The 12500-nt window shown below is 45.0% G+C and overlaps 2 protein-coding genes across 2 annotated transcripts in view; one reads left to right on the top strand and one right to left on the bottom strand.

The window, feature by feature from the left end:
• LOC311307886 (C-type lectin domain family 18 member A-like) overlaps nucleotides 1-6009 on the bottom strand; it is a gene marked incomplete at its 3' end in the record, with an annotated part of 16467 nt that extends 10458 nt beyond the window's left edge. The window contains exons 1-2 of the mRNA XM_084436777.1: nucleotides 5927-6009; nucleotides 4199-4290 (exon numbers count right to left, since the gene is read on the bottom strand). Of these exons, the coding sequence (XP_084292903.1) occupies nucleotides 4199-4290; nucleotides 5927-5981 (147 nt within the window). The 5' untranslated portion in view covers nucleotides 5982-6009. The remainder of the gene's footprint in view (nucleotides 1-4198; nucleotides 4291-5926) is intronic.
• Nucleotides 6010-10194: 4185 nt separating this feature from the next.
• Nucleotides 10195-12500, top strand: part of LOC311308526 (fibulin-7) — a gene marked incomplete at both ends in the record, with an annotated part of 14123 nt that continues 11817 nt past the window's right edge. The window contains one exon of the mRNA XM_084437488.1: nucleotides 10195-10254. Within this exon, the coding sequence (XP_084293614.1) occupies nucleotides 10195-10254 (60 nt within the window). The remainder of the gene's footprint in view (nucleotides 10255-12500) is intronic.

The raw sequence follows: 12500 nt of genomic DNA, 5'->3' as shown, positions 1-12500 counted from the left end.
TAGTGGTGTTTCTAGTCGTGGTTCTAGTTGTGGTGGTGGTTCTAGTTGTGGTTCTAGTCGTGGTGGTGGTTCTAGTTGTGGTTCTAGTCGTGGTTCTAGTCGTGGTGGTGGTTCTAGTTGTGGTGGTGTTTCTAGTCATGGTTCTAGTCGTGGTGGTGGTTCTAGTTGTGGTGGTGGTTCTAGTCGTGGTGGTGGTTCTAGTTGTGGTGGTGGTTCTAGTTGTGGTGATGTTTCTAGTCGTGGTTCTAGTCGTGGTGGTGGTTCTAGTTGTGGTGATGTTTCTAGTCATGGTTCTAGTCGTGGTGGTGGTTCTAGTTGTGGTGATGTTTCTAGTCGTGGTTCTAGTTGTGGTGGTGGTTCGAGTTGTGGTGGTGTTTCTAGTCATGGTTCTAGTCGTGGTGGTGGTTCTAGTCGTGGTGGTGTTTCTAGTCGTGGTTCTAGTTGTGGTGGTGTTTCTAGTCGTGGTGGTGGTTCTAGTCGTGGTTCTAGTTGTGGTGGTGGTTCTAGTTGTGGTTCTAGTTGTGGTGGTGTTTCTAGTCGTGGTGGTGGTTCTAGTCGTGGTTCTAGTTGTGGTGGTGTTTCTAGTCATGGTTCTAGTTGTGGTGGTGTTTCTAGTCGTAGTGGTGTTTCTAGTCATGGTTCTAGTCGTGGTGTGGTTCTAGTCGTGGTGGTGGTTCTAGTTGTGGTGGTGGTCCTAGTCGTGGTGGTGGTTCTAGTTGTGGTGGTGGTCCTAGTCGTGGTTCTAGTTGTGGTGGTGGTTCTAGTTGTGGTGGTGGTTCTAGTCGTGGTGGTGGTTCTAGTCGTGGTGGTGGTCCTAGTCGTGGTTCTAGTTGTGGTGGTGGTTCTAGTCGTGGTGGTGGTTCTAGTCGTAGTGGTGTTTCTAGTCGTGGTTCTAGTTGTGGTGGTGTTTCTAGTCATGGTTCTAGTCGTGGTGGTGGTTCTAGTTGTGGTTCTAGTCGTGGTTCTAGTCGTGGTGGTGGTTCTAGTTGTGGTGGTGTTTCTAGTCATGGTTCTAGTCGTGGTGGTGGTTCTAGTCGTGGTGGTGGTTCTAGTTGTGGTGGTGGTTCTAGTTGTGGTGATGTTTCTAGTCGTGGTTCTAGTCGTGGTGGTGGTTCTAGTTGTGGTGATGTTTCTAGTCATGGTTCTAGTCGTGGTGGTGGTTCTAGTCGTGGTGGTGTTTCTAGTCGTGGTGGTGGTTCTAGTTGTGGTTCTAGTTGTGGTGATGTTTCTAGTCGTGGTTCTAGTCGTGGTGGTGGTTCTAGTTGTGGTGATGTTTCTAGTCATGGTTCTAGTCGTGGTGGTGGTTCTAGTCGTGGTGGTGTTTCTAGTCATGGTTCTAGTCGTGGTGGTGGTTCTAGTCGTGGTGGTGTTTCTAGTCGTGGTGGTGGTTCTAGTTGTGGTTCTAGTTGTGGTGGTGTTTCTAGTCGTGGTGGTGGTTCTAGTCGTGGTTCTAGTTGTGGTGGTGTTTCTAGTCATGGTTCTAGTTGTGGTGGTGTTTCTAGTCGTAGTGGTGTTTCTAGTCATGGTTCTAGTCGTGGTGTGGTTCTAGTCGTGGTGGTGGTCCTAGTTGTGGTGGTGGTCCTAGTCGTGGTTCTAGTTGTGGTGGTGGTTCTAGTTGTGGTGGTGGTTCTAGTCGTGGTGGTGGTTCTAGTCGTGGTGGTGGTCCTAGTCGTGGTTCTAGTTGTGGTGGTGGTTCTAGTCGTGGTGGTGGTTCTAGTCGTAGTGGTGTTTCTAGTCGTGGTTCTAGTTGTGGTGGTGTTTCTAGTGGTGGTTCTAGTTGTGGTCGTGGTTCTAGTTGTGGTGGGGGTGGTTCTAGTCGTGGTGGTGGTTCTAGTCGTGGTGGTGGTCCTAGTCGTGGTGGGGGTGGTTCTAGTCGTGGTGGTGGTTCTAGTCGTGGTGGTGGTTCTAGTCGTGGTGGTGGTTCTAGTCGTGGTGGTGGTTCTAGTCGTGGTGGTGGTTCTAGTCGTGGTGGTGGTCCTAGTCGTGGTGGGGGTGGTTCTAGTCGTGGTCGTGGTTCTAGTAGTGGTGGTGGTCCTAGTCGTGGTGGTGGTCAGACGTGCAGGTGGTGATGAAGGATGTGGAGGGGTACGTCCAGACGTGCAGGTGGTGATGAAGGATGTGGAGGGGTACGTCCAGACGTCAGAGGGGTGGCATAGCTATGTGCTGAGGGGACAGGCTAATTAAAGCGCCATTGTCTCCTCAATGTCCTCCTTATGTCCTCCTGTCAAGCTAATCAGTGAGTGACCGGAGCTGCGTCACTGGACATCGTCCCATTCTGCAGTCCTGCATCTCAAGTGTCACGTTTCATCAGGGTTGGACATTACCCAGACCCAGATGTGCGGCAGGGACATGAGAAAACATGTTTTATGTAACATTCTGTGGTGACACTGAGTAGTAACTGTATGGCATGAATAAACAACTTACAGTTATATACCATAAATACGGCAGGGGAGTGGAGTCCACAAATTGCGCAGAGACCAAACAAAGCTTTTTATAGTACTGTGACAATCAGCAGACACGGTTTCCCAGGCAAACTTTCCAGACTCTTGCCATGGGCATTAGAATTGCCAGAACGGTCACTTGTGCGTGTTTTGTGTGACCTCTCCCAATGTACATCTGACAGTAAATCCCCCATCCTGAGGATAACAGCTGTCCGGTCCGTGGTAGCAGACCCTGGGTACACTAACACTCTGAAGACCATGTCTCACACTGGTCATGATATCAGCATTTCCACAGCCAATACCCTCCCAGGAATCTCTGTTGTCTTTATTTGGGCTTCCAACATTGGGAAATAGGGAGAGAGAGGGGCTGTGCTTATATAACATGTTTGCTTTCTGACTGGGGGTAGGTCACGCTATCCCTTATCAGCTATTAGATAATATAAGTTATTAGTATAGTATACTATACATTTACACACTTGCATTCTCTGAGAGTCTCTACAACTTGAGAGAAAAGGAGAGTGAGAGAGAAAGAGAGAGTGAGAGAGAAAGATAGAGAGGGAGGGGAAGAGAGATCTTGGGAGGGTTTCTGGCCGGGCCATGTAAGCATGGAGGCAGGGCTAGCATGGAGGCAGGGCTAGCATGTTGGCAGAGCTAGCATGGAGGCAGGGCTAGCATGGAGGCAGGGCTAGCATGTTGGCAGGGCTAGCATGTTGGCAGGGCTAGCATGTTGGCAGGGCTAGCATGGAGGCAGGGCTAGCATGGAGGCAGGGCTAGCATGGAGGCAGGGCTAGCATGGAGGCAGGGCTAGCATGTTGGCAGGGCTAGCATGTTGGCAGGGCTAGCATGGAGGCAGGGCTAGCATGGAGGCAGGGCTAGCATGGAGGCAGGGCTAGCATGGAGGCAGGGCTAGCATGGAGGCAGGGCTAGCATGGAGGCAGGGCTAGCATGGAGGCAGGGCTAGCATGTTGGCAGGGCTAGCATGTTGGCAGGGCTCTAGCATGTTGGCAGGGCTAGCATGGAGGCAGGGCTAGCATGGAGGCAGGGCTAGCATGGGCCAGCTGGATTTTTACCATATCTCTCTTCGAGCGCTGTCTAAAATTACACCTCGTTCTCACTGCGTAATCCCTCCTCTAAGTAAGGCTTTAGTCAGGTGTTTGTGCACAGCAAAGCAAGATCAGGACAAAGCTAGGACTCGAGGAGTTTAATGTAAGGGTCTGCTGTTTGGAACTGGTCTGGACAAAGTTAAGCAGATGAGACGGTGGCACAATGCATCTGAACTAAACTGCATTAATCAGCAAACTGTCTGGCTGCTTCATAGTAGAACCATTTCTTAGATGGGAAGAGGGAAGAGGCTTGAATTAAAGTAACAGTGGCAGAATTACAGGCAATTGGCAATCTATTCTGCCATGTCCACACACACACACACACACACACACACACACACACACACACACACACACACACAGTCTCTCGCTCTCTCTCTCCCTCTCTCTCTTTCACACACCACACACACACACACACACACACAGTCTCTCGCTCTCTCTCTCCCTCTCTCTCTTTCACACACCACACACACACACACACACACACACACACACACACACACACACACAGTCTCTCGCTCTCTCTCTCCCTCTCTCTCTTTCACACACCACACACACACACACACACACACACACACACACACACACACACACACACACACACACACACACACACACACTCACAGGACACTGTATGAATGAAAAGCCCCAAACCATTTTCTGCATGTTGGCTGCCATGGGGTTGACCCGGCTGCGCAGTCTATTGTGCTGCATAACAATCTGAAAACGCTCCTTCACCCCGAGTCCTGGATGAAGAAAAGAAAAGCACGCAATTATTTTACCACTGGCACTGGTCTCCATGGCAACGGAATGCAAGTGTTTGCAGGAGAAGAGGGGTGAGGGGTACTTTGGTAATACTTTCTATGAAGGTCATGTATAATGCATCATAAGCACATTCATAACACATTATAGTGCACTTATAAGGCTTTATAAAACTCTTTATAAATGTTTAGTCATGCCTGGCACATTATAACAAGGTTTATACATGTCTGTTTTTGAAGGTTTATTAACTATTTTAAGTAGTAGATATCATGTATTATACATCCATGCTACACAGCACATTATAACAACCAAACTTTAGCCAGCTGTAAAGACAAAAAGAGCTCTAATGTGTCATAACAGATTATAAATTCTACATTTCTGAACTGAATGTCTTATAAACATCAATAATATGCTACAGCATGACTTTGTAAGCTTTAAGTAAAGTGATAGCAATTGTAAACTGCTATAACACAACCATGAGGTCTTATGAGCAGTATTTGTTGGCTGTAAGTAAAGTGTAAGACACAAATATTCATAATTGTGTTATGATACAATTGCAAATAACCATACAGTGTTGTCACTTTACATAAAGCTCACAAAGTCATGCTATATCGTATTATTCAATTTCAAAAACTTTATTTTTTATTTATTATCTGTATACATCAGAGGAGTTCTCTACTGTATGTGTCTTTATAACTAAAGTTTGGTAGTTATAATGCGCTGAATAGCATGGAGGTATAATACATCTACCACTTATAGTAATTTAGAAACCTTGTTATAAGGTGTCAGACTATAAACAAACACGCACACACGCACGCACGCACGCACACACACACACACACACACACACACATATATATATATATATATATATAATCATTAGGGTACGATAACTAGTGTTCAATAACTAGGGTATACTCCAATTTTGCTTTTCCTGACCTTTGATCAATAAACCTAAGTGGGTCAACTTGACACTCATTGCAACATTAAAGTTAACTTTCTACCAGAATAATCATTCAAGTTTAAAATATGGATCTGTATTACTGTTTTTAAAGAGAAGAAAAGTAATGTTTTTTTAAGTAGGCTAAAAGGCTGTTTGAGTTCGTTTACCCTAGTTATCGAAACCCTATCGTGAGATCAGAGGCAGTCCTGCGCGGAGCCTACATGTGCACAGATCCCAGCGTGTCCTGAGTCCATGAGCTCAACCATACAACACAACAGACGTCCTGTTCCATGAGCTCAACATACAACACAACAGACGTCCTGAGTCCATGAGCTCAACATACAACACAACAGACGTCCTGAGTCCATGAGCTCAACCATACAACACAACAGACTAGACGTCCTGAGTCCATGAGCTCAACCATACAACACAACAGACGTCCTGAGTCCATGAGCTCAACATACAACACAACAGACGTCCTGAGTCCTGAGCTCAACCATGCAACACAACAGACGTCCTGAGTCCATGAGCTCAACCATACAACACAACAGACGTCCTGAGTCCATGAGCTCAACCATACAACACAACAGACGTCCTGAGTCCATGAGCTCAACCATGCAACACAACAGACGTCCTGAGTCCATGAGCTCAACCATACAACACAAGGAGCTTCTTACCAGGTGAGTCTGCGCTGTCCTGCTGCCCGCGGCTGGACCGGGTAAATGACAGCATTGCCACAACAAACACAAGCAAACTCCGGGGTCCCGTTATAGACCCCATGTCTACTGGACTGAACAGTGCCAAAGTGGACTTCTTCTCACGAACAAGTGTTCACGCTCCTTTCCTCCTCCTGTTCTCTCTCTCTCTCTCTCTCTCTCTCTCTCTCTCTCTCTCCCCCTCTCTCTCTCTCTCCCCCCCCCTCTCCCTCTCTCTCTCTCTCTCTCTCTCCCTCTCTCTCTCTCTCTCTCTCTCTCTCTCCCTCTCTCTCTCTCTAACAGATCCTACCCACCCAGGCGCAGCGACACTAGCCCTGTCCATTCTCCTCTGAAGTTCAGCTGAATGACACACGATCAGCCGGAAAACCACAAGGACAAGCGAGCTTTTAAAGCTCAACTCACCATTTAACCGCATAGTATTAAATCACATAGGCCTAGGGAGAAATGATTGTCAGACGTTTATCCGTGATAAAAGTGAAGTTATTCAAGCGTTTCTGTCTTGATATGGATTCGTGGAACACATCCCAATTAAATGCCACTAGTAAAATGAGACAATCACTCAATCATGTAGCCTAAGGATAATTTGTTCCATCTGTGAAACAAAAATAAAGTAGCCTATCTTTATTGGAACACAAACACAATGAGATAAAGGAAATGAATTAATGCAAGAAATAGAAAGTTTGCTTTAAAAATAAAAAATAAAATGTACCCAAATAGGCCTGTTTCAGGTTCTAGCTCAGGGGTCGGCAACCTTTACTATCAAAAGAGCCATTTTTGGCCAAAAAATGAATACAAAATCTGACTGGAGCCGCAAAACATATTTGAGCTTAAAATGAAGGTAATGCTTCCCCTTAGATGTGTTTTCAGGCGTGGTGGTATATGCACCCAGGGGGGACACATAAAGGGGAGCGGGGGTGTCTGGGGGTCGGAGAAATTTTGAGCAACAAACACTACATTTCCTGCATTCTGGTGAATTTCTATGCAGTCTGCTGCTATCTAACCTGACGCGCCAGATAGTTTGCTTAATTGCTTCGCATAATCATCTGGGAAATCTCCTTTGGTATTGCTTGGAAAAAGGCAGATACTTTCAAAATGACTTGGCATGTGAATGGATGAACCATCTGTGTATCACCATCTATCACACGCTAACTTCAACCGCTCCTCACTGTCGTCACACTTCCACCCTGCCTGTTTGTATTTCAAATTCCTCACAACCAACGCTGAATGGCGTGATCGTTTTCTGATCTGGCACAAACGGATCTTTATGGAGAGTATCCAGACTGATTTACGAAAGAAACAGAATGTGAGATCACAAAATCAGGATGGTCTCACGAGGCACGAGCTGCTATCTAGCTAGTTAGCTAACTTGAATGCCAACATGACCATTTATTTTAGTAATAAATAAATGTATTTAATAATAATATATTTATTTAGTTATTCATTCCCATATAATGTTTGTGAAAGCCAGTGAGCCCCTGTAGAGGGACTAAAGAGCCGCTGGTTGCAGAACCCTGCTCTAGCTTAGGCTGTATGGAGGCAGAGTTCTATTTAGAACACAAAAGGTATTCAAACTTACCTGAAAAGGGTTTTGGAACCTTTTTCTAGAGGGTTCTCATACAGGGACAAATGGTACATGGCACTCTTTCAATACATCAGGTTTCTACAGACTCAAAAGAAAAATATTTATCTTTCACTGAAACCCTAGGCAGAACTTGGGACTGGTATTAAGAGAATGTTTTCCAGAAAAGAGATACCATTGTGTGTGTGTGTGTGTGTGTGTGTGTGTGTGTGTGTGTGTGTGTGTGTGTGTGTGTGTGTGTGTGTGTGTGTGTGTGTGTGCTACTGAACGCACATACAGTATATACTGTGATACTGTAGTGGGTCAACCAGAGACCTACAGTATTACAGTTCTGTATATCAGTTCAAACATTTTTTTTTTTTAAAGAAAGCCCCACAACCATTCACAGCCATAAACAGGTTGATTGCAGCATAGAGACATGAGGGAAACAGACAGCTTTATTGTTTTACTGGAGCTGCATACATACTATGTGAGAGAGGCCAGATAATCATGGGTGGTTTCCTACTGTACAGTACCTGTTTAGGATCATTCCTACTGTACAGTACCTGTTTAGGATCATTCCTACTGTACAGTACCTGTTTAGGATCAATGGTGTTTAGGAGCACAGCATTTCCCAAGATAAACCTGGCTGTGCCAACAACACCATGACACGCAGAAACACAGCACTGAGGGTGCTCCTGTCTTCCATGCTCTAGATCCATCAGCCAGATCATTAGTATTAGTAAAGGTCAAGGTCAAGGTCAACTTTATTTATAAAGCACGTTTAAAATCAACCGAAGTTGCACCAAAGTGCTGTACAATATATAAAATAAACTAAAACAAAAAACAGAATAAAGTGCACATAATCACAGAACTATAAAAGGACAGGACACAAAACAGGACGAGGGATGTACTGTAGGCTATCAGGCCTCAAAAGCCAGTGAAAACAAATGCGTTTTAAGCTGAGTCTTAAAAACATCATCTGCCCTGACACCGTAGATCAGAACGGCAGTCTTCTCAAGAATCTATTGTTTCCTTTGAGGTGAAGGAGTCCTCTCTTGTTTAAACAAGAACGCCGCCCCAAACTGCATCCCAAGGACACGGGTTCTGGTGGGGGAGTAGAGGAACCAGTTTGAACAGAACCCCAAGGGACCACGCTGCATGTCTGATTCTTCTGGTTCTCATTAGAACGGGATCTCCCAGGATTGGGGCCCATCTTGAGTTTCAATGTTACATTCTCAAAGATGGAGGCAGGGAGACCCGTGCTGCCGTCGTCTGCAGTCATAGACGTCTCCCTGCCCAACCATCACCCTTCACTACAGTACCCCCCCCCCCCACACACACACACACACACACACACACACACCCACACCCACACACACACACCCCTCCTAAGAAAATCAAACTCACCTCATATGGTCAGAGACAGAGCTGTGTGTGTGTGTGTGTGTGTGTGTGTGTGTGTGTGTGTGTGTGTGTGTGTGTGTGTGTGTGACAGAGCAGTGCGTCCTGCTGAGTCAGGTCAGGGAGTGACGCCAGGAGGACAATGGCTCCCAGGGGGCAGGTACTTGGTCAGCTATGACATCACTTCCTGGGCTTAGTGAGAGGCGACATTACTAGGGTGTGGTGCATGGGTGGGTATGGGTAGGCAGTTGGGTGAGGGGTGTACTGGGGTGTACTGGGGTGTGTGTGTGTGTGTGTGTGTGTGTGTGTGTGTGTGTGTGTGTGTGTGTGTGTGTGTGTGTGTGTGTGTGTGTGTGTGTGTGCGTGCGTGTGTTGTACCTAGAGATGTAGAAGCCAAGTCTACATCTAGCCAGTAGCACAGAGTGATGAGGAAGGTCCTCTACCAAATAGATTATCTGTGTTAGACATGCACTCCTGCAGAGGGCAGGACTTCTCCATGTTCCAAACGAAAAACATTGAAACACATACTGTACTGTGCGCGCGCACACACACACACACACTCACACACACACACACACACACACACACACACACACACACACACACACACAAACTCTCTCTCTCTCGATTTATCTACCCCTCTCAGGTCTAAATCCCATGGGGCCTTAAACATAAAAACCACAGGTCTCATTTGTAACAGATTATGCAAAAATAGGAGATGTCTAAGAGAGACCATCTACGTATACGTAGGCCTAATTTGTACAGTATCATTCCAGAACTGCTGTTGTGTTGCTCTGAAAGTGTCTCTGTTCACTAAATCAAAGCACGCGTCGCCCCTGCCCAGTGGTCCGTGCGTAATTTCTTTGACGTTTCCAGTTATTTTGTTTTTAGTTCATCTTACAAATTCCACATCTCATCTGAGCGGCTTTCATGAGAGAGGAAAGTTGCCGTGTTCCTTCAAGGAAAGCTGTAAAATATGTGCCTGTGCGCTACGATTCTGCTGTAAAAATGTGGTCAACAGGTTTTTTAGGACTCATTGCCTACTGATTGGTCCTGGAAGGGCAAAGCCTACATTCCTCCAAGGTTCATTCTGGCAGCTTGTCTGACGTGTGAATGAATGAGCATTTCTCACCAACACCACCGAAGCGCATAAGCGGATTTTACAGTAGGCTCTGGAAAATACACGGCAGACGAGACCTCACCTAATATAGCCCGCTTGGACGGACTGTAGCCTATATTGTGCCATCCAGGATCAGCTGGTATAGAGATGATCCGCTGGTCCGTCGTCATCATGGTCCTGATGGGTCTCCCGTCGGCATCTGGACAGGTGAGTCTGTTCCCGCGCTGTCACCACTTCAGACAATGAAGGTAACAGACTGCTTGAGAATTTATGTCGTTCGATTGGGCGAAACAACAACAATCAATAGACCCTTGAAAATAACTCAGCATCTCTGCTGTTACAAACATCTCACAGTGAACAAATTAAACCCGGCAATAAAACCCAGAGACCTGATCTAACAATGATTACAGTGGCAAAGTATACATATTTAATTTACAATAACTAGTGAGCTATGAGCTCTATAATCTGTTTAGCATTTCTGGTAAAAATTAAAATGTATAAAATCAGTGAGGACTAGTGCACATTGCCCGTGCCTATCTATCTATCTATCTATCTATCTATCTATCTATCTATCTATCTATCTATCTATCTATCTATCTATCTATCTATCCATCTATCTATCTATCTATCTATCTATCTATCTATCTATCTATCTATCTATCTATCTATCTATCTATCTATCTATCTATATATATATATATCTATCTTGTTTGTTCGTTATCTGTTTTAAATCAACAAATCAATCAATTTACTAAATGAAAAGGCAAGTTGTTAAAGGATTTAAACTTTTTATGAGAACAAAATAGCCTGTAGGGAAAGTTTGCATCCGAGTGAATGTTCTCTACCCTGAGTATGCTGAACACAGTCGGATGTGATGGGCGGTGATTCAAATGTAACTGGTCATTGACAGTATGCATTTTAACTTGACATTTTATATGTGAATTCTTGAGTACATTTAAATATAAAAATAACTAGCTTTGTAAATGACCAAACTTTATTTCATTTTAACCATTTGTCAGTAGGCTACCACTGCCTCTGCGGCCCAGTTGATGGGGCTCTGCGGACCCACCAGTGGGCTGGTTGAGAGACACCTTTATCCAAAGATTATTTTGATACGAACCCAACATTCACAATTAAATCAATTGAATGTGCATTGCAATAAGACTGCCTTTTGCAAACGACTTTGATCCCAATGTTCACAATGAATTAATGAATGAATTAATCACAACGGATTAATACATTGCTTTAAGGTATTAAAGGCATTCCAATGAATATTGCTTCGTCAAGCTATTGAATGTGCTGCATTCCAATGAATACGTCTATTTCTAGACTGCAATGGGCCTTCTGCAAATGACGCGCCCCTGTCCATATGCGTCATGTGTTTGTGCGTGAATGGCTTGCTCGTGTAAACATTCGGGTAGAAACAACCATGGGTAGAAGATGGCCTAGCCTGGAAGACAGACTTCCTCGCAAAAAAGAACGTTTTTTCAATACAATCTGGACTTCTATCCGCCCAGAACATCTTCCAGAAATTACAAAATAGCGGGCCAATCAGTGGACTGCGTTTTAACTGCTGTTCTGCCCCTCAGTGGGAGAGAGCCCCTGATTGGTTCCCGTAGTTGATGCATGAAAATGAAATCCATGCCGCTGGTAGAGTGGTAACGTTAACGTGAGTAGAATAAACAGCCATGGGTGCAGTTATTACAGAAATAGGCTCAATAACAACAATTAAACAAGAACGAGAGTATGCAGTGACAGAGTTTCTTGGAGGAAAATACATTTTTGCTGTTCTTCTGACTGGTTTTGTCAGGCTGGCAATGAAGTAGCTAAGGTCAAGAACACCCGCCCAGGGAAACTGTTCTGGTTGGCTGGAAGTCCAGACTGTATCTCAAAGACTGTTGGTTTTCTTTGCAAATAAGTCTGGCTTCCAGGCAAGGAACGCCTCACACCACCTCTTCCAGAAATACCACACAGCCACACTAATACAAACACACACACACACACACACACACACACACACGCAGGGTACCTGATATGGGTTACATTTTGCAAATAAATTGGCCTAGGCATCAAGATACTGGAAGATAAGATCTAGCTTTAAGATTTAAGATGCCTGTTCAAAATGCACTTGCCATGACATGGTACCAAAACAATTTTTGTTTCATGCCAGAAACCCAAATGAATGTACCCATAACTGAATCAACTGAATCAACCCTTTTTCAACAGTTGAACAACCAACTATTGATGTGACTGTAGATAAGATCCCCCCCCCCCTTCCATTACACCCCCCAGAACCCGAGATATCAAAATGGCCATCATAGAGAATGAATGGGGAAATGTATTGTATGGCTTGAATGGTGATCAATGTGTGGTTATTGTTAAGGTTTGAGAGTGGTGGAGGTAGGACCCAAAAGCATATGGCAGTCCGTCAAAAATAAAGTTTTAATTTCAAA

Source organism: Borostomias antarcticus (genome assembly GCF_949987555.1).
Source record: "Borostomias antarcticus genome assembly, chromosome: 4".
NCBI classification, from domain to species: domain Eukaryota; kingdom Metazoa; phylum Chordata; class Actinopteri; order Stomiiformes; family Stomiidae; genus Borostomias; species Borostomias antarcticus.
Note: the sequence above shows the minus strand (reverse complement) of the source record. Positions and strands in the feature narration are given on the sequence as shown.